Genomic DNA, 23,616 nt, shown 5'->3' with positions numbered 1-23,616 from the left:
AACTCTAACCAGCAGATCCCAAAAAGTCTCATCATGTGATATTCATTACATGAGAGAAATTATTATTGTCTAGACAGCTTCATTGTGGAAGGATAAGAGGTGGTGACACCCCAGGAGAATAACCCATTAGGCTAAAACTCAGTAGATTGATATATAAAACTAAAGAGACAATTAATTTAGTTTATAATGAGAAATAATTATCCAGAAACCCAATACTCAAAGTTCACGTAATCCTTGCTCTCTCTCTCCCTATTGGCACTCCTACATAATCAGGTAATTTGGGGGCTTGGAATCAGTACAAAAGGAATTACATAAATCACACGAATTGATGACATCAGGCTATGCCTGTTTGTTGCATTATTTTACTACTTTAGTCTGTTGACTAAACTTCTCTCTCCGCTGGATAGTTTCTTGACAATCACCAACAGCTTCTAAAAATCTTCCTTTTTCCCAAGCTTCCAAGGTTGAATAAATACCATCTCTGGCCATTTCTATCTTTACGTATAAATGACATCAAACATTAAAGATCATTCTTCCAGACCTGCAAATCAACCCATCTCCTAAGGTTAGTTTACATTTTCCCACTCTGATCCATGTGTCAATTTTGAAGTTTAACTCATGGAGAGGAATTTTATTCCTCACATGTTCACATTTTAGGGTCCTCTTCAGTGACTCCCCTGAGTACTCACATATTCACTAAGGGGAGATGCCCTGTAAGACAACTTTCTGAAATGTGAACTGTCATATTTATTGTCAAAGTTTCAAGGAAAGCGATGGTTCATTGATTCTCAGAGGCACGTTTTTTCTCACAACTTGAACATCTCTAAAGTCAGAATGCATCTCACTGTTAATAGCATCGTCCCATGTCTGTTGGCCAAGCAGCAGTTGTGACGTAGTGTCTTTGCATGTGGCCCCACATCAAAATTTACGTATTAGGTCCCAGTAGCTTGACTCTGGGTGGTGAACACACAATGTGATTTATAGGTGATGTAATACAGAACTGTACACCTGAAAAAAAAATTCTGTTGACAGTAGAGGAGCCCTCTTTTTAAGAAATCCTCTATCGCCAATGTTTTTATAGACATAGATACACTTTGTGTGTGTGTGTGTGTGTGTGTATATATGTGTGTGTTTCCATATGCATATAAAATCACTCACCAAAGTTATATATAAGTAAATTATTTATAAAATATGTAATTTATATATTATATTTTGTACATTTTTATATATTATAAATATATAAACATAAAAACCTGCCATTTCTACAAGGTATAGGTAATGAACAGAGATAATCTGAGGCCAAACTATGCTATTTATAATCTCCTGCCCATAATAAGTTTGAAATAATTGACCAATTTATCTTTAATTATTTTCTATGAAATTCTTCTTTTACTCCTCTAAAAGAATATAGAGAGAGAAGGAAAGAAAAAGGGGGAGATGGGGTAGGGTAACGAATGAGGCAGAAGCATCACAGAAATACCCACGCACACGTGTGGAGCTTGGGCTGGTCATACAGCTGTGCGGGCTGTTCCCCGCCCAAGGATCACCCATCAGGGCTGAAATCGGTTCATGCTGCCCTCAGAAGCTACATGCTCTGGCTCATGTCTGCATCCCCAGAGAAAAGGGCACCTTCTTCTAATTCACACAAAGGTACCATATGGGCAACCATGGCCCAAGTGGTAGAAATACACTTTTCCCATCCAGGCAACATAGACTCTAAAATTACACCCATAGAAAGCCAAGCTGTTGTGTTCACCATCACCTTTTCCAGACATTCTCTTTTAAAATCCAGTGACACTTCAGTGTGAAGTACTTTAATTGGTACTTTTCTGGTGATTAGAATAGGCACTGGCAACATTAGGCACCCAAAGGAATTTGAACGGACGAATCCCCAGGAAAGTAGTGAGAAAAGGCCGGGAATGGGGCTGACAACTGGCTGGTCCAGTCCCTCGGGACGACCCAAGCCCACTGAGTGTCTGGATCACAGCCACATCTTCATTAAACATTCGCTTTCTGCTTTATTTGTAGTATGAAGGACCAACACGAGAGTTAGCGCTAGGATTAAAACATTCATCGAATCTTCTCAACTCAGAAGTGGTATTGGGACAGGACTCACACTTAGAGCTCATAGGACAGGACTAGTGATGATTTCACTTCTTTATGTCAGGAGTTTACATGAGCTTTCGCCAGCGTCACGTTGGTGAGCCTTCCTCTGTGCACACCTCATCAGCTGGATCCACAGGCCCGTGATGGAGACATGAGAAGTTCCAGTCCTGGTTTCTGCTGGGCTGCTTATGCCTCCATTTCAGCAAGTTTTAAATTTCTCCGCTTCATTTTTTTTTACTCGATGAAGTTTGGACTTTGTGTAACCTTCCAAATTACCTAAACTCCGCTCTAACATAGACTGCAGCCGAAAGCCAGACTTACTGAGTTGGATGTATTCTGTTGAAGAATCATTCATCTAAAAGCAGCTGTAAAGATTTATCGATACCTGGCAAAATCCTGCCCGTCCATTCTTCACGGCCCTCTTCTCTCCTAAAGAAATGACATCCTTTTAAAGACAAGTAAGACTCATAGCAGTATTTCATTTGGAGCCTCCTGGTAGAGAACTCAATATAATTGAACACCATAGCATTGTTTGTAATTATCTTACATTTCTATTTTGTATTTCTTTCACAGCAGCATTAGAGCAGAAAACAGTATTATTTGAAGATGTACACATATCAGGAGCAAGAAGTCTCAAACTATGTTTGTCTGCTTTCTGAATAATTGTGAGACGACCCACAGATTGGTTTTCCTCCCTGGGTCTCTGTTTTCTTATTTATAAAATGAGATGATTGAACTAGATCAAATTTAAGCTCCCATCCAACCCTAAGTGTACTGTAATATTAATGGGGAAATAATGTATTACTCAGAGCTATTTCTGAATCAAAACATGAGACTGTTTTATAAATTGTAGAATTACTTCGTAGCATCTCAGACTTAATTTTTTTTATTAGTTTCAGGTGTACAAAACAATGTAATAGACCTTTATCATTTGTATCCCTCACACAGTGATAACCCCCTCCCCCCATCTACTACCCCTCTGACATCGCATACAGCCATTACATTTCCACTGTCTCTATTCCTAATGCTGGACTCCGCTTCTTATAACTATATATGTGTGTGTATATATATATAAAATTGTAGTTGACATTCGTTATTGTTCAGCTTCTCAAAATTAAGTCTGATGTAGATGCCTGATCAGATTTAATTTTGAAGAGAAAGAGAAGCAGGCGCTAGATACGTTTAGAGGCTCCTTAGTCTAAGAAAGTTAATTACACTACCTAAAGGAAAGGGGGGATGCTTGTAAAGACTCCACAGTACTTACAAAACACTAGAGCTATCGCCAGACCCAGGATTAGGACTTAGAAATCTAACTACTCAACAGAGACTTGATGTTGTTTCCCAAAACCAATCCCAGTTTTCCAGGGGAGACGATCAACTTGACCCACCTTGGGTCAGGAGTCTCTTCCCAGGAATCAGCTCTAAACAGACCACTGGGGTAATCTCGAACAAACACCTAGAGGCCCTTTATGAGGAGACAGTGCCAAACAAGAGCTACAGCGTACGTAAGCAGATGTTCTGGAATCTATCAATAGAAGTGCCTGTTCCTCAACCCTCTCAGCTACGCTACCCCCAAAGATTTGAATATTTAAGTGTATAAGAAGAGCTATTGTCCTAAGTTTTCATTCTTAGCTACCCAAGAAAATCAATCTGTAAATTACTTCCATCTCTGTATCGATACAGTAATTACAACCTGGCTAATCGAATGTGCTATTATGTTCTTTCCCTCACATCATAGCACCAGCCTATAATGGACGCACAGCTGAGACAGCCCAGTGCTGGAAGAGACCCTCTGAGCCTCTTCGGGCAACTCGCGTCTCTGGGAGCTGCTGTGGCATCAATAATTCACAGACCCTTGTGACAAGTGCTGGCAAGCAGCTGGCCTGTCGACAGGGGCCTCATCACTTATTCATGTTTGGGACATTTTTCCTGGTTCATTACCTTATTTGAAACCTTCCATACCTGTAGGGGCTACAAAAAGGATGCCACAACTAGCAATTAAATCAGGAGTCCCACCCTGCATTATCCGGGGGCTGGTTGATTACTTCATGGAGAGGGTAACTGGCTTTCGAAGCCCTACGTGAATGGTTGGATACCAAAACCTCATATTTTAAATGATCCATTTATTTCTGTTTAACATTTGCTTGTACCATGAATTGAAAACAATTCTTACTACTTCCTTATTCCATAGCACCACAGACTTTAGAATTGAACAACTCCAGATAAATGATCAAGTCCTTACTCTGTATTTTGTTTAAGAAACAAAAATCTGAAAAAAATCACTCAACTGGTTCATATAAGTGCTAAGACGAGAATTTAGGTTTGGTGGAATTTCTACCCTCCTCCCCCAGTGGCCCTCACATGCACAGAATTCAATTAATTCTAATCCTTGGTTTGTGTGATACTCTCATTGTTCTTCACTAACTAATCGACCCTCATTTAATAATAATATAGCAAGAGCCTGTGAACCCATCATCCCCCTGAAAGAGCTAGGACACTGGCAATAATATATTAAGCTTAGGGTCCCTTTCATTCCACTCCCTCTCTCCCCACGAAGAGGTATCGGTCAACCTAAATCCTGCATTTTCTTGATGTCCTTTCTGTAGTTTTCTTGCATGTGGATTTAGTCCTTACAAGGCATATATTCTTAGTTTTTCAAAAGTTAGTGACCACTATACCCTGCTGTATATAACTAATAGTGTATTACTCAGGTCTACCCATGTGGTTATGTGTGTCTCTTGTACCCCAGCATATTTTTCACTCTCACCTTGTAGGCTTTTGGATTGTCGGAGGGTTTTCCTGCTGTGCACAGCGCTGCTATGAATATGCTTTATGAATGTTTCTCGTTCTAAAGGTGCAACAGCTTCTCAGGGGTACACACTTAGCAAGAATTGCTAGGAGAGAGAGAGAGAGAGAGAGAGAGAGAGAGAGAGAGAGAGAGAGAGAGAGAGAGAGAGAGAGACCAGGGAGGTGAGAAAAAAGCAAAACCCACAACCTCCATCTGCTCTCACCTTCTATTTAGTGTCAAAATCCAGAGTGATGGTGGAATGTGGAAATACCCAGATTGTTTCAGGGAACTAAGATAAGGAGGGAGGGAGGATCTGAAAGAAGTTTGACAAGAATCTCTTTAAAGAAACAGATTATAAATATTCCTATAAATGTTCTGTATTCTTAATGCATCAGTTACTCTCTTCTAACAGCTCCAGTCAGTAAACTTTTTATATATTCCCTTCTTAACTTTGTCTCATGTCTAGATTTAGTAACCCTGATCTGTATTTACCATCTGTTAACTTTAGCATTCAAGTGATTCACCCATCTATGCATGCAATTGTATTGTTACGCTTTAGTTTTCAATCTCTAAGGAAGCATCATTTTGGAACTGTTACACAGGTCTGGATATAAAGGTTGCTCTGTCCGGTATGTAACTCACACTTACAAATTGACAGAGTTTCGGGATTTTTACAGCGACATTTAAAGACGTCCGGTGGCTTGATATATTCCCTATTCATGTCCATCATCTCATTGGAAATAATGCATTCGATGGAAGCAACCGATGTGCCCAGAAGCATTCTTCATTCTCCATCTTGTTCCCTCCCCGTGATAACGTACAGCCCTGTCCCATACCTCAAGATGTTTTTCTGGATACAGCCAGCGTTTGGTCATCTGGGCACGCAGCACTCTACCTGAACAGTGCCGGAGGTGCTTTCACCTTTTGGCCTTGTTACGGGTCCTGACACGGTCCTCAGAAGTTGCAGTCTCTGAGGAGAAAGTAGCAAGGACAGGAAGCGGTGATGTAGTTGGATACACCATGTCTGACTGCGAGAGTCTTACAGGATTTCATTGACCTCAGTTTCCTTTAAAGACTCAGAAAGCCGAGGTTCCCTATGTCTTACCTCATTCATTTCCCTGGCACTAGATGCAGTCTGTGCTGCAGCTCCGACCTGACTGTGAACTTTCTCTTAAGTCCCAGATGTTTACACTTGTTTCCTTGATGGCAGCATTTAACTGTCTCTTGGGCATTTCAGATCTGGCTTATTAAAAATGGAAACTTTGGTCATTCCACCAGCAAAAATGTGTTCTCCCATTTACCTGTTCATTTAAGCCAGGAAGCTGGCAATCCTCCTCTCTCTCTCTCTCTCTCTCTCTCTCTCTCTCTCTCTCTCTCTCTCTCATTACTGTGTTTCCAAAACAAATACACAGTCTCTAAATTATATTTGGTAATTGTACATTAATTATTTTAATCATTTTTTACTTCCTAAAAATGTAAGGGTAGTGTTTATAGCTCATAATGATATGCATGTGATAGCCATTCCCTTATTTAACATAGAAAAGAGGCTTTAAAATCCCTCTGTAAAATGAATATAAATTGTAATAATGTCTTGATTATTATTAGAAGCATGTATTTTCTCTGCTGGGTGATCAGCTTCCAAACATTCAAAATTAGAGAACACGGTACAAATTCCTGTGTAGCATTACCTAGCTTCACCAAGTTTCCATTCACAGATGATCTTGTTTCATTTGTACCTCTCTCTCCGGCCCCCCATAGAATTATTTTGAAGAAACTTTCAGACATCAGTGGATACTTTAGCATGTATCTCTTAAAGATTATGGTTCTTTTTTGAGAAGCCTATCCACAATCACATTATCAGATCTAAAAACCAATTGGTCACAATTCCTTAATATCTTTAAATGTCCACTGTTAATGTTCCCCAATTGTTTCATAATTGTTTTGTGTGCAGTTTGTTTGAATTAGGATCTAACAAAAGTCCACACTCTGATTTGTTGATTTGTTTCTTACGTCTTTTAATTTATAGATCCAGTCTCTCTCTCTCTCCCCACCCCAACTCTTTCTCTGTCTCCTTTCAATTTAGTTGTGGAAGAAACCAAATCTTCTGCCTTGTTGTGCTTTCCACAGTCTTATTAACTGATACCAGTGGTCTAGAGGTTTGATCAGACTCGTGGTGCAATTGTTTGCCAATAATACTTTACAGCCAGTGGGGCGTCCTTCCAGTGAGCAACCCACAATGTCTAGTTGTCTTTTGTGGTGTGAGCAGCCATTGATGACCATTAGTGCAAGCGTTAGTGGTTGCAAAATCATGATGTTCTGATCTTATCATCATTTGTTCTTCAAATACTTGGACTACTTCTATAAGGAACAACTTTTCCTCTTTAATTAACTACCGTGTTTCCCCCAAAATAAAACCAGGTCTTATACCGTATTTCCCCAAAAGTAAGATGGGGTCTTATATTAATTTTTGCTCCAAAAGGCACATTAGGGCGTATTTTCAGGGGAGGTCTTATTTTTTCATGTACAACAATCTACATTTATTCAAATAAAGGCATATTATCTTCTTCTGGAACATGGTCATAACGTACTAAATGCATCCGTCTGGCTGACGTTCTTAACTGGGGCTTATTTTCGGGGTAGGTCTTATTTTCGGGGAAATACGGTAGTTGATCATCCTAAGTTTTTATACGAAAATATTTGATTATTTTCCTTTATTTACAAGTTTTAAAAACAAATTTGATTCCTGACAGTCTAAAAGGTGACCGGTGAAGCCTGCCTGGGGTTTGTTTGCTTGTTTGGTTTCATGGACTCAAAGCGACTGCAGTTACTGTTACTGCTCAATCACATTGTCTAATCTTTGTCAGTGGGAGAACCGTCAAGTTGGTTTTTAAATCTTTTTGACATCATCTTAGTAGTCACCGTCCTTTCTTACTTTGGGGTAAAAACAGGATGTTCTAGCCTAATTTACTGCTCTAGACCTGGACACTGCCACTTTTCTCCCCCTGCCCACCCACTCCATTGCTTCTCCTTTCTTCATCTGGAGTAGGAAGCACACCTTGTTTACCTCTCAGAAAACCCTGCTGCTTTCCGGGAGACAACATGGCTCTCGAGCAGTGTCATCCCAGAGAAAATAATGGAACCAACCAATCCAGCAGCTTTATTACGCCCGAGCTTAGGGACAAAGAGGTCGTTTTTCTTTATGCATTTGGCGTTCAGCAGCATGACATTGCAGAGAGCAGCACAAGCCTATTCTGGAAACCAGCCTCATGTATGGCTCACCCTGAGGCCTTCAGAAACACGCCCCGTGGGCTGCTCATCCACTCTCTGTGCATGAGTTACAGCAGACATTATGCCCAGCACAGCGTTCCATTCATGCTTCTTTAAGCAAATGTGAACGAATGAATGAATGACATCTTCAGCTTTTAGAGATGAAAGTGGCTGTAGAAACCATTTGGTCTGATACCACATTTTTACTGAAGAAACGAAGGTCTGGAAATGTCAAGTGGTTTGTCCAAGTTCATAGTGCCAGTTAGTAGAAGAGTTAAGACCTACCTCATCTGACCTTTGGAGCATTGTTTTCTACCATCCCTACTGCCTCTAAGCTGTATTAGATAGTCAAGTATAAACTATTTCAATCATTGTCCGTTTCAATGATCTTTTGGTTGATAGCTCCTTCCTTCTTTCCCTTTCTCTCTTTCTCTCTCTCTCCCTCCCTCCCCCCTTCCTCTCTCCCTCTTTTCTTTCTATCTAACATAAATAATAGTGACATAATAGTAAATCAAACAGGGACAGTCAAACCTCCAGGTCTGTGGGTCTGCTGCACGAAATCAAGCTGTCCCCTAAGGATTTACAGTAATCCCTACCCTCAATCCAAATCTTAGATGATTTTTTTCTTAGCGCAATTCAAAAATAACTTTCCTGATTAATAATCATAATAATACTTAGAATGTGTACTGTCTCATTTTACGTAACTTACAGGTAGCTCTTTAGGCCACAGAAAGAACCATCACTTAGAAATTAATCACCTTGGTGTTGCCAACATACTGAAATGGCAAAAAAAAAAAGAGAGGAGGACTTTAATAGTCACTTTATTGTCTTCCTGCAAAATGCTAAAGAGCTGATTCATTTTCTTGAACAGTTTCACCCAACACAGCAGAGCCTTTGTAGTTTCCAGACCAGAGATTTGTTAGCTTTGCATTTGGGGAAAATGATGCTACACCTTATCTATACATTAAACTCTACCTGTGTCTCTTTGGGTTCCAGATAAATGAGCTGGGCACCTTTACTTGTTTTGTTTTTGACTACCGCCTGTCAAATGACAAAACTAAAACAGCTTAGTGTGGTGTCTGGTGTCCTTATTCAAGGAAGGACAATCTGTGGATCGGGGGAGGGCAGTGCCTCACAGGCAGTGAGTGGAACACTCCTTCCCAGGGGTTTTGGGTAAGAATGAGTTTTATAGAGACTTGGAAGATCATTCGAAGAGGCAACATGGACACAAGACGGATATCCTCGTAAGGCGAGCTGGTCCCGTTTTCTAGGGTGAGGTGATATCGTCTGTCAGACCGTCTTGCTAATGTGGCCCACAAAGGGGGCTGCTTCGGTGAATGGAAACTGAATGAATGGGGAGAATTCTATACTTAGAGGATTTGATTATTGGGGGATTTTCTTCCAGGGTGATAAATGTTATCTGTATCATCAATAAATAAATAAATGTGTGTGTGTGTGTGTGTGTGTGTGTGTGTGTGTGTGTGTGTGTATATATATAAATCAGGTGTCTGGGTTGGGAGAAAGAAGGAGGAAAAGCCACAGATCCACTAATGGGAATTCATTTGTCCCACAGCCCTTAGTGCCCCCAAAGAGGTAAATTGTTAGGACACTTGTTATCCTCCCAAGTTTCGGGGGACAGACAGGATGTGAGCTGGGGTCAACATGAAAGCAAGGGCTGGTTTCTAAGATGCTATCCTGTTAATAGTGAATCAGACTATCAGTTTCAATTGTATGTTTCCTGCTACATCAAACATCAAAGCTTTTTGGATAGAAACTTCAAAAAGAATATAGTTTCTCAGGTTAGCCTGTTACTACTTAGGTTTCGTCTAAGTGCAACCAGAAAAGGAAATTCCCCTACAATAATATATATATATATATATATATATATATATATATATATATATATATATATATAGTACAATAGTAGAAGTACAATACTAGAAAATTGTGAAGTGTTTTATGTGTTAAAGGATTTGATGTAGGTGATAAATGGGTTGGTGATTTCTATACTAAACCTCATGACTTGGATTATTCTGGAAGTTGCCTGAAAATCAGTAGTTATAAAACTTGTGCTGTAATTACTTATTTTGTGTCCCCTCTTCCCACTAGCTCTTTGGTGGCATTGCGCATATATTATTTGTCTCCGTGTGCCCAGGCCTGAAACAGTGCTGGGAATAAAACAACTTGTTTGTAAACAACAGCCCCTATTCTCGTGACACTCTCACCCCTTAAGGAGACGTACACACACTTACCACAGGATAATTATTATCTTCTTGTTCAAACTGGAAAGAAAATTGTGTTTTTAAGAAGCACTTTGCACCTCAGACATAATTCTGTGTTGCTCTTTTAAATATCCTTACCGTTTAATATCTTGTAAACATGACGAGTACAGTACCAGGATTCTATAATTTCAAATGTCACTGCAATTGCTTCACCTATACAGCCTTTCTACATGTTTGTTTTTTGAAGTTTAACATAATAGAGCTCTTTGATGGGGTCTATAACCCATGAACTACACTTCAAATGGGTGTTTTATAGGAATCAGTAATGATAGTGATAGAGGGTCGTTGGACCCAAATGAAGAAAGGGGTTAAGGTATATTATTAGCACAGTATTTGCTGAATTTCTGCAGACTGAAGGTGCTATTCTAAGAACTTCAGATTCGTTAGTAAACACAATTTATTTCTAAAAAATTCTCTGGCATCCTGGAGTTTATAGTCTATGAGAAAAATGGTAGGGGAGGCAGATAGTACAAAATGAAAAGAACAAATAAGTAAATTGTATACTATGTTAGAAGGCCATATGTGCTATATGAAAAAAGAAGGGGCAGAGTAAGTTGTAAATTAAATAGACCTGATGGGGTGGGCCTCCTGAGAATACACCATTTGGTTAAGACTAAGCAGAAGTCTCAAGACCAAGAGGGATTAACCTTGAGACCATCTGGGACCAGCCTTCCAGGCAGAGGAAACTGCCGAAGGAAAGGCCCTAACCTTGAGCACCTGGCATATTCCGACCACAGGTTAGAGGTCCGGGCAATGGAACAGACACCTAAAGTTGCTGTTTTCAGCCAAGTATGTGCAATATATTTAAAAGTATTTTTAATTCATAAGAAATAAGTGTTCTCTTTAAAGGTCCACAGGAATGGTCAGTCATTGATCCAAGATGACACTTACCTAGTCTCCCAGTTTTAATTCAGATCAAACTCTAACGACAATAACAATAATCAAAGAGTAGCTTGAACTTGCTATACAGGGCAGAAGAGTCCTCACTGCCACTCCTGACTATCAAATATACACAAATTACGTCTCCCCACAGTGTGACAGAGAAAGGAAAGGGAAGATGAGCTTGTCTAAGAATTGATATAATGCAGTCAGTAACTCCAGCCATATTGTACAAGAATTTGAACATCCCTGCAATGGAACAAAACCATGAACAAATATCTTCCTTTCCAGAAAAGAGCTGATGTCATCCTAGGAAAAAAGCACACATAAGCTCAAAATTGCTTTACAGGTGGATGAGAATGAGCCACCATTACTTATACTCACTCACAGCACTCCATCCATCTTTGGGCTGGAATCCTGAGCATAAAAATAATCAACATTTCCCACCACCTGCAGAACATCATCTGTACTTTCAGCTCATTTCCTCGGTGCTTCCTGCAGAGGTTCCATCTGCTGTACATACCTTACTTCTCTGCACGTGATTAAAGCTGCTTACGCTACCTGCGCGGCTACCTGAGCCGCATACATACGTCCCTAGCACAGCGAAATGGCTCAACCTGCCACCACCCACCGTGGTGAAGCGGCTTCTCTAATATTAGGGTCTCAGCTACAGAGATGCTTGCGATGCTCACACATTGTGTGTTTGGGGAGAGAGAAAAATGAGACACCACATTTCTAACAATTTAAACTATGTCAGTGGGATTATCATTATCGAGACACCTTCTAAACAAAATAATAATCTATAAGATTTATGGTTTTTTAACTCATCTCCCTGGATGACTCAGGAAACTTTCAAATAGATCCTCTTACAGATGATACACAATTTTGTAGAAATTAATAATACTTTAAATAACGGGAGCAGTAACTACTTGTGAAACTATCCTGTGACTTATTCCGTCAAGCCTACATAGTGCACGTAAAATGACCACTATTTCCTAGAGGATTGCTTTGGTAAAGCTGGATCTTCATGTCAAGTTTATATGAAATAAGGTACCTCTTCATTGTTTGTTTCAATATGAGATATTTCTAGTTTGCATACAACACCCAGATTACAAAATGTAACATCTAATATAAAATCAAGGCCTATGTATATCCGGGGTCTTAGTCTGCTTGGCTTGTTCTTGATCTTAGAGGAAAAGCTTTCCGTTTTACCCTGTTGAACACAATATTAGCTATGGGTTCGTCATATGTAGCCTTAAAGAGACATTTTTCAAAAATGCGAGTTAATCTTTTATTTCCAAAGGTTTTCACCACCCACACATATGACCATGTGCTAGATCTTTCAACCCATGCACGATTGTTAAGGCTCTGGAATCTTCTACTTCTCTGTTCCACACCCTTCCATTTCTCTTTCATCCAAATCCCATCCGCTAAATCCTCTTTGTCTCCAACGTATTTGGTCTAAGCTACAAGAAGAATGAAATTGCTCTTATCACCTTCTCCTTGTGGCTCATTCCTTTTCAACCTTCATGACTCCCTGAAAATGCCATGTCCGCTTGGTCCCTTCCTGGTTTTCTAAAGCGGCATGATGTGGATGGTCTCTGTGAACTCCCAGACCCTGTACATCTCTGTGTTAGCACTGGCTTGTAATTTGTAATTTCAGGCTTAATGTTTTCTAACCTCCACTGGACTCCAAGCTTGTTGAGGACAGGACCTCAAGTCCTTTTCATTCATACATCCTCAGAACCTGCCACAATGCTGAAACATCAGGAGCTCCATAGATGGTCGTGTGCATGATTGGATTATATACTGTCTGAGGACATTTTTCTTGATGTAATCAATAGGTTACATAGTGTTGTCACAAAAATAATATTTAAAAAGTCTAAAATAGTATCTGTATGTTTCCCCTCTCCCCTGAAAATTAGTGGGGTGCTATAGGAAAGACAATAAAAATTCGGATGTGTCACCAAGCTTATCACCACTGAGCCAAAGAGATATGGAGTGAAAAGAGCACCACATCCAGAATTAGGAGACCAAGTTTCCATCAGTTTGCCGTAACTCTTTGTCTTCATTTGGGCAAGGCATTTATCACTTCTGATTCATTCTCGGTTTCTTAATCTCTAAGCAGAAGTCTAAATGGATGCTCTCTGAAATGCCATATTGGTATTATTGGGATTCAGATTTTTTTTTTCACATGAAAATATGGCTTCCTTTAATGGGTAGGCTTCTTCCCTTGGCTATGTACTCCTCTAAAGCGGCAAATTTTTAAGTTTTGAAAAAGCAATTTTTATTAATGCTATAGCATTTCATTGGAGATCCTTGCTCTTATCTTGCTCATAGTTGAGTTCAGTTGTTGGTTGACTAAATCAGGGTAACCGCCATTAAGATTTCTATGTCCAAAGAAAGCCACAAAGTTATTGGAATGCAGTTTATAAAGATAGAGGAAAAAATTTAAGGATATACCAAACTGAATTCACTAGTTTTATCCAGCAAGCAAATATGATAAATCTTAGGATTCTCCATATAGCAATATGGAAAAATCTTAGGTGAAGCATGTATTATGGTTCAGTTCCTGGTGTGTTTTTCTAAGAGTGAGAGAGATCTAGAGTAATCGATAATAGGACCGTAAGGAGTTTGTACTATGTATGCATTGTATGTTGGTCATGCCTATCTAACAAGTTTTAGGTACCATTTGAAATTGAGGTAGCTCACAATGTAAATGACCTTCTTTTTAAAGATCATTTCAGAGTTAATATGAATAACGGTGAAAAACACTCTCAGATTAGCAAATTGGGCATTAGCCAGTACAGTGATACTGTCTAAAAAGCAAAGACACTTAACTGCGTGTGCAGAGGGCGTAAGACAAAAAACAAATTCCACTGCACTTAGCTCAGATTGTACTTTCATTAAAATGTGCTATGTATAGGCCTGCTCTATGACGTGTACTTCAGATTGTCTGCATAACATAAAACAGAGTCAAAAAATAGCATAGACATGGTTAAAGAACTGGTTATCTTCTGGAAAGAGTTATTCTTTGCTTTTTTTCACCGGTCATTTCCTGACTTTATCAATCCCTGGTCAGAACTCCAGCCATGCAAGGAATTGAGTTCTCAGGAAGGGAATTACTTGAGAATTTCAGATAGGAGAAGGGTACTGAGCCACTGGTAGAGATAACAGAGGCACCTTTCTAAGGTACTCATATCAGCATAACTAAACCAGGTAGCCTTGAAGACCCCACTACTGCCACAGAGAGGGATATGTTCCATAATATGTTCTATACGGGTCTCAGTATTTGAAACATATCATTAAATCAGCTGCGTTTTAAACAATATACAACGTGAAAAATTTTAAATATGTGATTGCATAAGACAAATGCTAAGCTCTCAGTAATCACAAAAGCATTTTCATAACACACTAATCCGAAGAGAGTATTTGAAATATACTAGTTTATCAGTTGCTTCTTCATGAAAATGGAACAGTGGCAGAAATTTCGAATTTGGCATACACGGTAGTTTCTATTTGCATACACATGTATCTGATAATGCATATTATATAAACATGGAATATGGGAATACCATTCTTAATGTTCTGACTATGGGACTAGCAAAGGGAAATCTATATATCTATACAGCATGCCACTTTCTTTCTTTTAGATGCCAGATACCTGCAAAATTGTTAGTATCTGTTTGTCATTTAAGATTTAATGTCTCGAAAGGAGCCATTGCAATGTATAATATGCAAGCATTAAAAAATAATTTGCAGAATACATCAACATAACACTCGTGCTAGTCCATCAAAATAGAGCTTGCATATTACTTTGTATAATTCCACGACACTGTAAAAAGTTTTAAATATTTATAAAGTTATACAGAGGGTGCCAAAAAAATGTATACACATTTCAAGAAAGGAAAACTGTGTTAAAACTGTAATAATCAATATATACCGATAACAAAACATGAATACAAGTCATGCTTGACTTCTGCAGTAACAAGAGGTGCTCAAAGTGGCGAGTCAGACACTTCTGATTACGGCGAACTACTGCTTGAGCAACGTTGACCAAAGTGTCCACTTGTAGACATTTTTTTTGGCACCCCAACTGTATATACATTCTTTTCTCATACCTTTCTGAAATATAATTTTATTGAAGCAAAGAATAGATGTGAAAGAATAAGTTAAAGCATGCTACTTTAACTTGCTCCAACCCTTCCAAAGTCAATGGCTTTCCATCCTATTTAAGGTTACAGCCTGCCTTCCCCATTACATGTCTGACCTCAACTCTTGCTGTCTATCCTCTTCTTCTTTACTTGCCTCCTCTTACCTGAAGAGCACCAGAAATACTCCAGAGTTAGAACATGTGTGTTTGTATTCCATCTGTCTGGAACACTTTTTCCCATTTACCTGGTTTGCTGGATAATGACCTTATTTATTCACATGTCACTTTCTCAGTGATGGCTGTTATGGTTCCCTTTGTTTAAAAATGCAGTCCCCATACACTCATTGTATTCTTTTTCTTCCCTGATTTAGTTTTTTTCCTCACCATTATCGCTTGCCATAAATATATATATATATATATATATATATATATATATATATATATATATATATATATAATTTTAATGTTTTGCTTATTATATTTTTCCCCACTAGGATGTAAGAATGTAAGCTGCAAACATTTACGAATGCTTTTTTCTCTGTGCTTTTCCTAATGCCTAGACCCATATCTGTCATACAGTAGGGACTCAATAATATTTGTTGAATGAGTGGGTTATAAAACAAATACAGATGACCCTTGAACAACATGGGTTTGAACTATGCAGGTCCATTTATACATGGAATGTTTTTCAATAAGTACTGTAAATTTATTTTCTCTTCCTTATGATTTTCTTTTCTCTAGCTTACTTTAGTATAAGAATACAGTATATAATGCATATACGAAATATGTGTTAATTGATGTTTATGGTATTATGGTACCTGTAAGGCTTCTGGTCAATAGTAATCTACTATGTTTCCCCGAAAATAAGACCCGGTCTTATATGAATTTTTACTCCAAAAGACGCATTAGGACTTATGTTCAGGGGATGTCCTCCTGAAAAATCATGCTAGGGCTTATTTTTTGGTTAGGTCTTATTTTCGGGGAAACACAATATTAGTATTTAAGTGTTGGGGAGTCAAATGTTCCACACAGATTTTCGACTGTATGTGGGGTTGACCCCCCCTAACCCCCATGCTGTCCAAGGCAAACTGTGTAAAGACAATAGCACAGGGGTTTGATACTGAAATGTGTGTGGTGAGATGGGTGGAGGTAGAGTTTAGGGCCAAGAAGTCACTAGGAGCAAAATGTTAGAGACTCATCAATTTGATGAATGTGTTTAAAGTTTCTGACAGACCATAAATGGATGACCATTTTGTTTACTTACTTCATTTATGTTTGCCCCGATGAGCGTTCTTTTGTGTATAAAGGGGCTTCTGAGCCTTTAAAGAAGTGTCAGGTTAGAATGCTGTTCCATCATGAGTTACAGAGAGCAAGTTCTGGCATATTGCTACAGGACAAGGTTACTGGTAAGCATTTAAATAAAAAAGGAAGGAAGGAAGGAAGGAAGGAAGGAAGGAAGGAAGGAAGGAAGGAAGGAAGGAAGGAAGGAAGGAAGGAAGGAGAGAGAGAAAGAGAGACAGAGAGAAAAGAGAAAGAGAGAAAGAAAAGAAAGAAAAGAAAGTGATGTCAAACATTTGAGAGTTCTACACCAGAGGCTGGTTGTAACACAAAAGAGATAAAATTCACCTAATTTAATTAATGGATCTTTAATTAGGTGAAGGTAAATCTGCAGGTCTGGATATACATGACAAATCCGTTTGTTGTCAGAATTGTGTAAGACAGTGACAGAATTACTAAAGTACATTGCTGCTTCTTTGCTGGATCAGAGGTGCTAAAGAAAGGCCGTTCTGGTCAGGCCGAAGGTCAAACTAGAAAAATAATTGTCCTGGAGAAAATTAGCAGCATGACACCATAACTGAACTTGTTTTAATCAATTGAAGAGCATAGTGGAAAGCACTCTATTATAGACTCATGTTATGGATAAAGGGAAATCATTGCTTATAGGAGTGAAGGGTCGGGAGTCGGTCGGGATAGTCATGGCAGAGCCAGACAGTGAACTGAAGTGGTTTCCACAAGTTCCTAGACCACGTGTTTGCATTCTGTTTATCTTTTGTTCATTCATTCTTCTAGTCAACCAATACTTTTGAAGACTGATTCTATGCCAATCGCTGTTCCAAGCACTGTGCATACAGCATTGAAAACAATCCCTGCATTCTAATTAAAATATGCATTAAGATGGAGATAAGTGCTCTGGAGAAAAACAGAGCAGGATCAGGAGCTAGAAAGCAGCCGTGTGTGTGCGAACGTGCGTGCAGGGTTAGGTGGGACTCCGCAAAGAAGTTGGCATTGGCGCAAAGCCTGGAGGAGGCGAAGGCCTGGGTGGTGAGAGCATCTGAGGAAAGATGGCTCCAGACAGAGAAAAGAGCAAGTGCCAGGGCTCCGAGGAGGGACCTGCTGACAGGTTTGAGGAAGGCACAGAGGTCCGTGTGGCCGGAACCAAATGAGCCCAGAGAAGCATAGCCAGGCGAGAGGGAACAGCGGCACAGAAGGGGTCGCTCATGGAGCCCTCGGCTGTTTGAAAAACTAGACTTTTACTCTGAACAAGACCGGTGCCACATGAAGGCTTTGAGCAGTGTCAGATTCATGGCTACATCGTGAGGTTTCCGCTTCAGGTTTTATTAGGTTGATGCAAAAGTCATTGCGGTTTTTGCAGTTATTTTGAACCTTTTAAACCTTTTGCACCGACCCAATAGTGTAACCACATCAATCTTACAGCCGCATCAATTCCTTTCACACACTGGAATTGTCAGGGGCCAGGACACCAAGGTAATTCCTCACGGGCATCACCTGACAGGTGGGAAGTATCTCAGTCACAGAACGAGAGCGCACTGTCTAATTTTCCCTGAAAGGTCAGGTTGAAAAGCACATTTGTTGACAGGATGAGGACACATGTTGTGAATAGAGCAAACAGCATATACAGAGACCCAGAGGCCGGAGAGGGCACCATGCATCCAGGAAGGAGCTGGTACCATTCTCGCAGAGGAGTGAGGGTTCCCAGTCAGGGGGACTCGGAACACACTGGCCTCACACTCCATGCTGGGGACGTGAGAGCCTCACCCAGGGACGCAGGCTATGGGTTGTCGTTTCCAGGAGCTAGCTTTTGCTTTTCATAAAAATAAATATATTACTTTTCTACTTTGTAAGTGGAACTCAGATGTGAGACAATGGTAGCGGTTACTTGAAGAAGGACCGTCCGTCCGTCTGTTCTCCATCAGTGCAGGGAGAAACACCAGGGAAAGCATAGCTCAGTTACTTGTGTGACATTTGCAGAAGCATGGGCATGCTAACCACCCATTGCCGTGGCATTCTGCTCCCCACAGAGGACAAAGTGTGGACCATCGTGTCTCACGACCTGCAGATGCAGACGACCGTGGTGGGCTACAGCCCGGAGAAGTACTCGGTGACGCAGCTCCTGTACAGCGCCTCCATGGAGCAAATCAGCGCCATCACCAGCAGCGCCGAGTACTGTGAGCAGTACGTCTCCTACTTCTGCAAGATGTCCAGGCTGCTGAACACCCCAGGTAGGCTGAGCACGGGATGTTACTGCTACTTACTGTCTCAGCGGGTGCTGGGAGTTACCTGGGCAATACGGGAGGTGGGCCGTGGTGGGCCGTGTGATCTCAGAGGCCAGTCTGGGAATTGCAGGCAGCCGTGAAGAAGTCAAATTGGTTTGTTGCCTGGGGAATGACACGAAGCAAGTATGATTTTTTTGAAACAAACATTCCGTTGTTTTAAATTTACAGATTTTCAATGTATGTGCCTATGTGTGTTTGTCAGAGGGTGTCTGGTGCTTAATTCTCAGGAGTTGCTGTGGGTAAAAGTTTACCAGATCTCCTTGTGAACTTTTGAGTCATTTCCTTTGAGTTCTTTAGTTGTCTTTAATGTAAAGATGAAAGCCTTCTACGCAGGTAAGCGGCACACAGAATCATGGTAGAATTTAGAGCTTTTTGTTGTCTGTAGTCATTGAACAGTATCGCTTGGTCTCAGGAAGTCAGATCCAATTGATTTCCACAATGGTTTACTTTTAGCGGTGCTTTCAAAGGTACTGGAAATATGTTTACCTCAAAACCCATCCGCTCTGGGCTTCTTGGCAGTAAATTCAACATGTCCACAGAAACTCAGTGTCCCAGTCTGTGGCATAACAGTGGGAATACAGGATGTGCTTTGCGTCAGGAAAACACAGGGTCATTCTTTTCAGCCTCGCGACCCCTCAGGTGTGTGACTTTGGGGGAGTTCACTGAACTCATGCCTCAGTATCCAGTATGTTTTTCCCTCAGATAGGAATCGTAATGCCTCTTTCAGGGTGATGGTGAGAATTTCGTGAGGTAATATGCTACGTGCTTATTATAGGATTTGATGCACTTAAGGACTTAATAAATAGTAAGTAGTGTATTGATTACTTTTTAATATTCTGCACCTTTGGAAGAGGCGTTGTCATGTCAGAGGCCAGTTTTGGTCTGTTCAGTGCCCAAACAGTGTGGTGCTGGAAGCGGCGTCGTAGGGAGCAGCGTACAGAGAAGAGTAACAAGCTAAACAGTACACCAACATGGCAAAGATTTGAGTGTTTTTTATATACAAAGGCTTGTGTTAAAATTACAGATAAGTGTGACCTTTGCTGTGGCCGTTCAAAAGTACAATGCAACTTTCAAGTGAGTGTAATGTCCAGTTTGGACACGAGGGGAGATAGGTAGGAAATAAGCACTTTGCCTTTGGTGCTTCCCGTCTGGTAGTTCATTCCTCTCTTCCCTCATCGAGACCCTCTGTCCTTCCCCTAGTGCCTGTCACCTTCCTTTTCAAAACACTGGATGTCCAGAAGGTCAGGAAAAACAGGATACATTTGTTTTTAAACAATACTTCAGTTACCTTTTCTAATAATAAGCTAAACACATTTCAACCTGCAGACACCTTTTTGGGGGAAGAACTACTGATTTGACGTTAAGAGTGAATTGCTCATCTGGACAATAAACACAGTGTCTTGTGTTTGCAAACATTCAGACAGTGCGTCTCCAGGCATTTGCAGGTTATTAGTATACTTAATAAATGTACTTTGACAACCAGTGAGTGCATCATACACTTCTTGTCTTTTCGGAAAACCTGTACGTATCCGATGTTCACTCACATAGCATTGGTACCGCGTAAATGTTTACCAATTGGAATGAAATGAAAAATGCACAGCTCTAAACATTACCTCATCCCACCTCCAGGCAGTGGTTTTTAAGCAAATGCACACATCAGAATTTGCAGGTTGCTGTCCAAGTGCTCATTTTCCCAGAACTCGGATTTGCTAGAACTTGCTTGAGGCCCGTGGATGTTTGCTTTTAACAGACATCCCTAGGTAATTCTGTGACCCACACATCAGGAAACACCCCCTGTAATTTATGATGTGAAGGTGTCTCCTGTCAGACTTGAAGATGTGAGCCCTCCTTCCATGTAGGAGAAGACGAAGGGAATATTAGAACGTGTCTGGCCAGTTGGAATAAAATGGCACACATAATTAACTGCCCCTTCAGCTGAAATAAATTGGCATAGTAGAGTTTTTAAAATCTTTTTTCATAGATCAGTCTCTAAATATTGTGAAGTGTATTTAAGCCTAATCTTCTGAGCCATTTTTCACACTCCCAATTTCTACTTTCCAGGCTAACTAATCTGTAGAGCAGCTGAGGCAAGGAGTGGTTGATACAACACGTTTTTTTGTATTATTGTGTTTGGTATATGTCCAAATAAGAAAGAACACAATTTAATAAAAATCTTTAATTTGCTGTTTTAAGGAGCTAATGCTGCTATACTTGTGTTTTCTTTTCTCCTTCCTGGTAACATTCAATTTTAAATATCCATTTACTCATTCTTAACTAAGACTGAATTATATTGGAACTTCTGCAGTCATACTTGTGACATCTGTTGGAATACAAAGTATATTCATTATAGCCAAGGCAATTAAAATGAATATCAAATGAGTTTGTAATAGCTATGCACTTAAAATGTTATTCTTTATTTTAAGAGTCTTACTCAAAAGAGTTCATTTGGGGCTCCATAATGTCTAATGATAGTTATTATAAAGAGTTGATTTTGTACACATATGGAACTCATTTTTATTTTGATAAATGTACCATACCATTACCTAACAAATGTAGAATTACTTATTATTGGTTTCTCACAACTTTTACAAGCATAGTAATATGTGACTTTCAATGTTTCCTCTTTTTTTATTACACAAAATTTGAAAATGGAATCAATTTTAAAGCAATGATTTTGCCATTCTTTACAGTGGTATCTGTTCTCACAATGTAACTATTAATTCAAGTTGTCCTTAACCAAGTTAAAAAAAGACCTAGGAATGAAACAAAGTTATTTTATCCCATAGGAGAGCCTGTTCAGAATGAGGCATACCATTTTGGGAATGAACAAATTAATTCTACCCAAACAGAGAAAACCATTGAGGGCTATCCAAAACTTAAAAATGTATATTAGTATTTTATATTTATACCCCCAGAACTGCAAATGTAACAATATCTGAACTGATAAAAGGCAGAAATCATTGAGCAATGAAATCTATACCTAGAAATTGGTAAATTAGATGCCAAGAGAACGTTTAATTAGATCCCATGTGAGTAAAGTCTTAAGGCCAATCCTAAGACTGTTAGATGGACACAGTGTGTCTCTCTGCCTGTAGCCTGCTTTGAAAATGCTTGTTTGTATATCTTAGATGCACTGTAGTCAGGTATTTATTTTACAGATCATTATACTTTCTACTTAAGATTATTCTGAAGTAGTTGTTCCCTACATAAAGATTTTTTCCACTGTAGACGTATAAAATTGATATTTTCTATTTTCTGACTGTATGTAGTGTTGTTTTAATTGTTTTCCAGTGTTTTGTTTCTTTTAATTCTTCAACATAGTCTAGTTCTCATAAGCCATAGTTTTATTGCTTCTTTTGTTGAAAGAAGCAATATAAATTATCCGACCTTTTGGGTAGTTTACTGTTAGGTTTTGTATCTATTTAAAAGAGTTATGTTCACAATTTTGCCTGTAAAGTAGGCTGTGTAAAATTCAATATACTTTCATGATACTAAACTGTGATTTAGTAGCATCCAAAAGACAAGAAAACATGACTCTGGCATTGTAACTTATAACCTGTTTTTAGAAAAAAAATTCTAAACTTTGGTGAAGTAAATTTTCTAAGTTTGTGCTACACATTGCAAGAAATCATGATGTTTAACTTTTGAAACAACATAGATAAAAACATGGCCCAGCTGTAACTAAAGATTAGAATTTTCAGTAAATGAGATTTATGGTGATTAGTCAGTATACTAATCAAAAGACGAATTATTTATCTAGTTATTGTGTTAAATAATGGCATTAAAATTGGAGGATACAATTAAATGGAATAAGTAAGGAAGATGATAATAACTAAAAGGTAAAATTAGAAAATTAAATTCCCCACTCAGGCAACTAGACTCTTCACAGAGGACATGGTACTTAGAAGGCACAAAATGGTCCCAAGGAGAATAGAGGTTATTTCACAATATGGACAGGAGTCGATGAAAGTCTCAACTGGAATAATGGATGAGATAATCAACCCACAAATATTTATCATTTCTTGTATATCAGCAATTATGATGTATAAACTGAGATGTGAAGGATTCATGCAAGTTAGCTAAGAAAAAATGGCAGGATGAATTCTTGGTTGAAGATGTCAGAACGTGCAGTGATGGTAATGGAGAACTCAGAATGGCTGGAGGAGAACTTGAGGGAGAGAAAGGAAAGGAGACTGAGGAATTCAATCCAGAGACTCTGCATGATGTTAAGGATTTCACTGGAAGGGTGAGGGAATGGTTCTGAGTGGAGGGAGGCAGAGATCTGGCTGTGAGGTAGGGAACAGAATGGATGAAGGGCAGAGCTTGTATCAAGAGACCATCCGGCACAATGTCTCAGGAGTGCAGATGAGTTTGGATGACTGGAAGGTTCACTGGGAATTAAGAGGAAAGAGTCCTTCTTTTTTTTTAAAAGTTCAGATAGTGGAATCAACAGGATTCATGATTGTTTGTATGTGGGGTAACTTTAGAGAAGGGAAAAATGCAATCTTCCCATGTACCCTGGAATAGAGATAAAGTGGATGACTGTGAACAGTTAGAATGCCTCCA

General features: G+C 39.4%; 1 protein-coding gene across 1 annotated transcript in view; it reads left to right on the top strand.

Moving 5' to 3' along the window:
* Nucleotides 1-23,616, top strand: part of CNTNAP2 (contactin associated protein 2) — a 1,494,727-nt gene that overhangs the window by 992,205 nt on the left and 478,906 nt on the right. The window contains exon 13 of the mRNA XM_088799852.1: nt 18,796-18,996. Coding sequence (XP_088655978.1) covers nt 18,796-18,996 — 201 coding nt within the window. The remainder of the gene's footprint in view (nt 1-18,795; nt 18,997-23,616) is intronic.

Source organism: Rhinolophus sinicus, chromosome 8 (genome assembly GCF_057876585.1).
Source record: "Rhinolophus sinicus isolate RSI-liver-muscle chromosome 8, RSI-T2T, whole genome shotgun sequence".
NCBI lineage: Eukaryota > Metazoa > Chordata > Mammalia > Chiroptera > Rhinolophidae > Rhinolophus > Rhinolophus sinicus.
The sequence above is the reverse complement of the archived record's forward strand: the minus strand, read 5'-3'. Positions and strand labels throughout refer to the sequence as shown.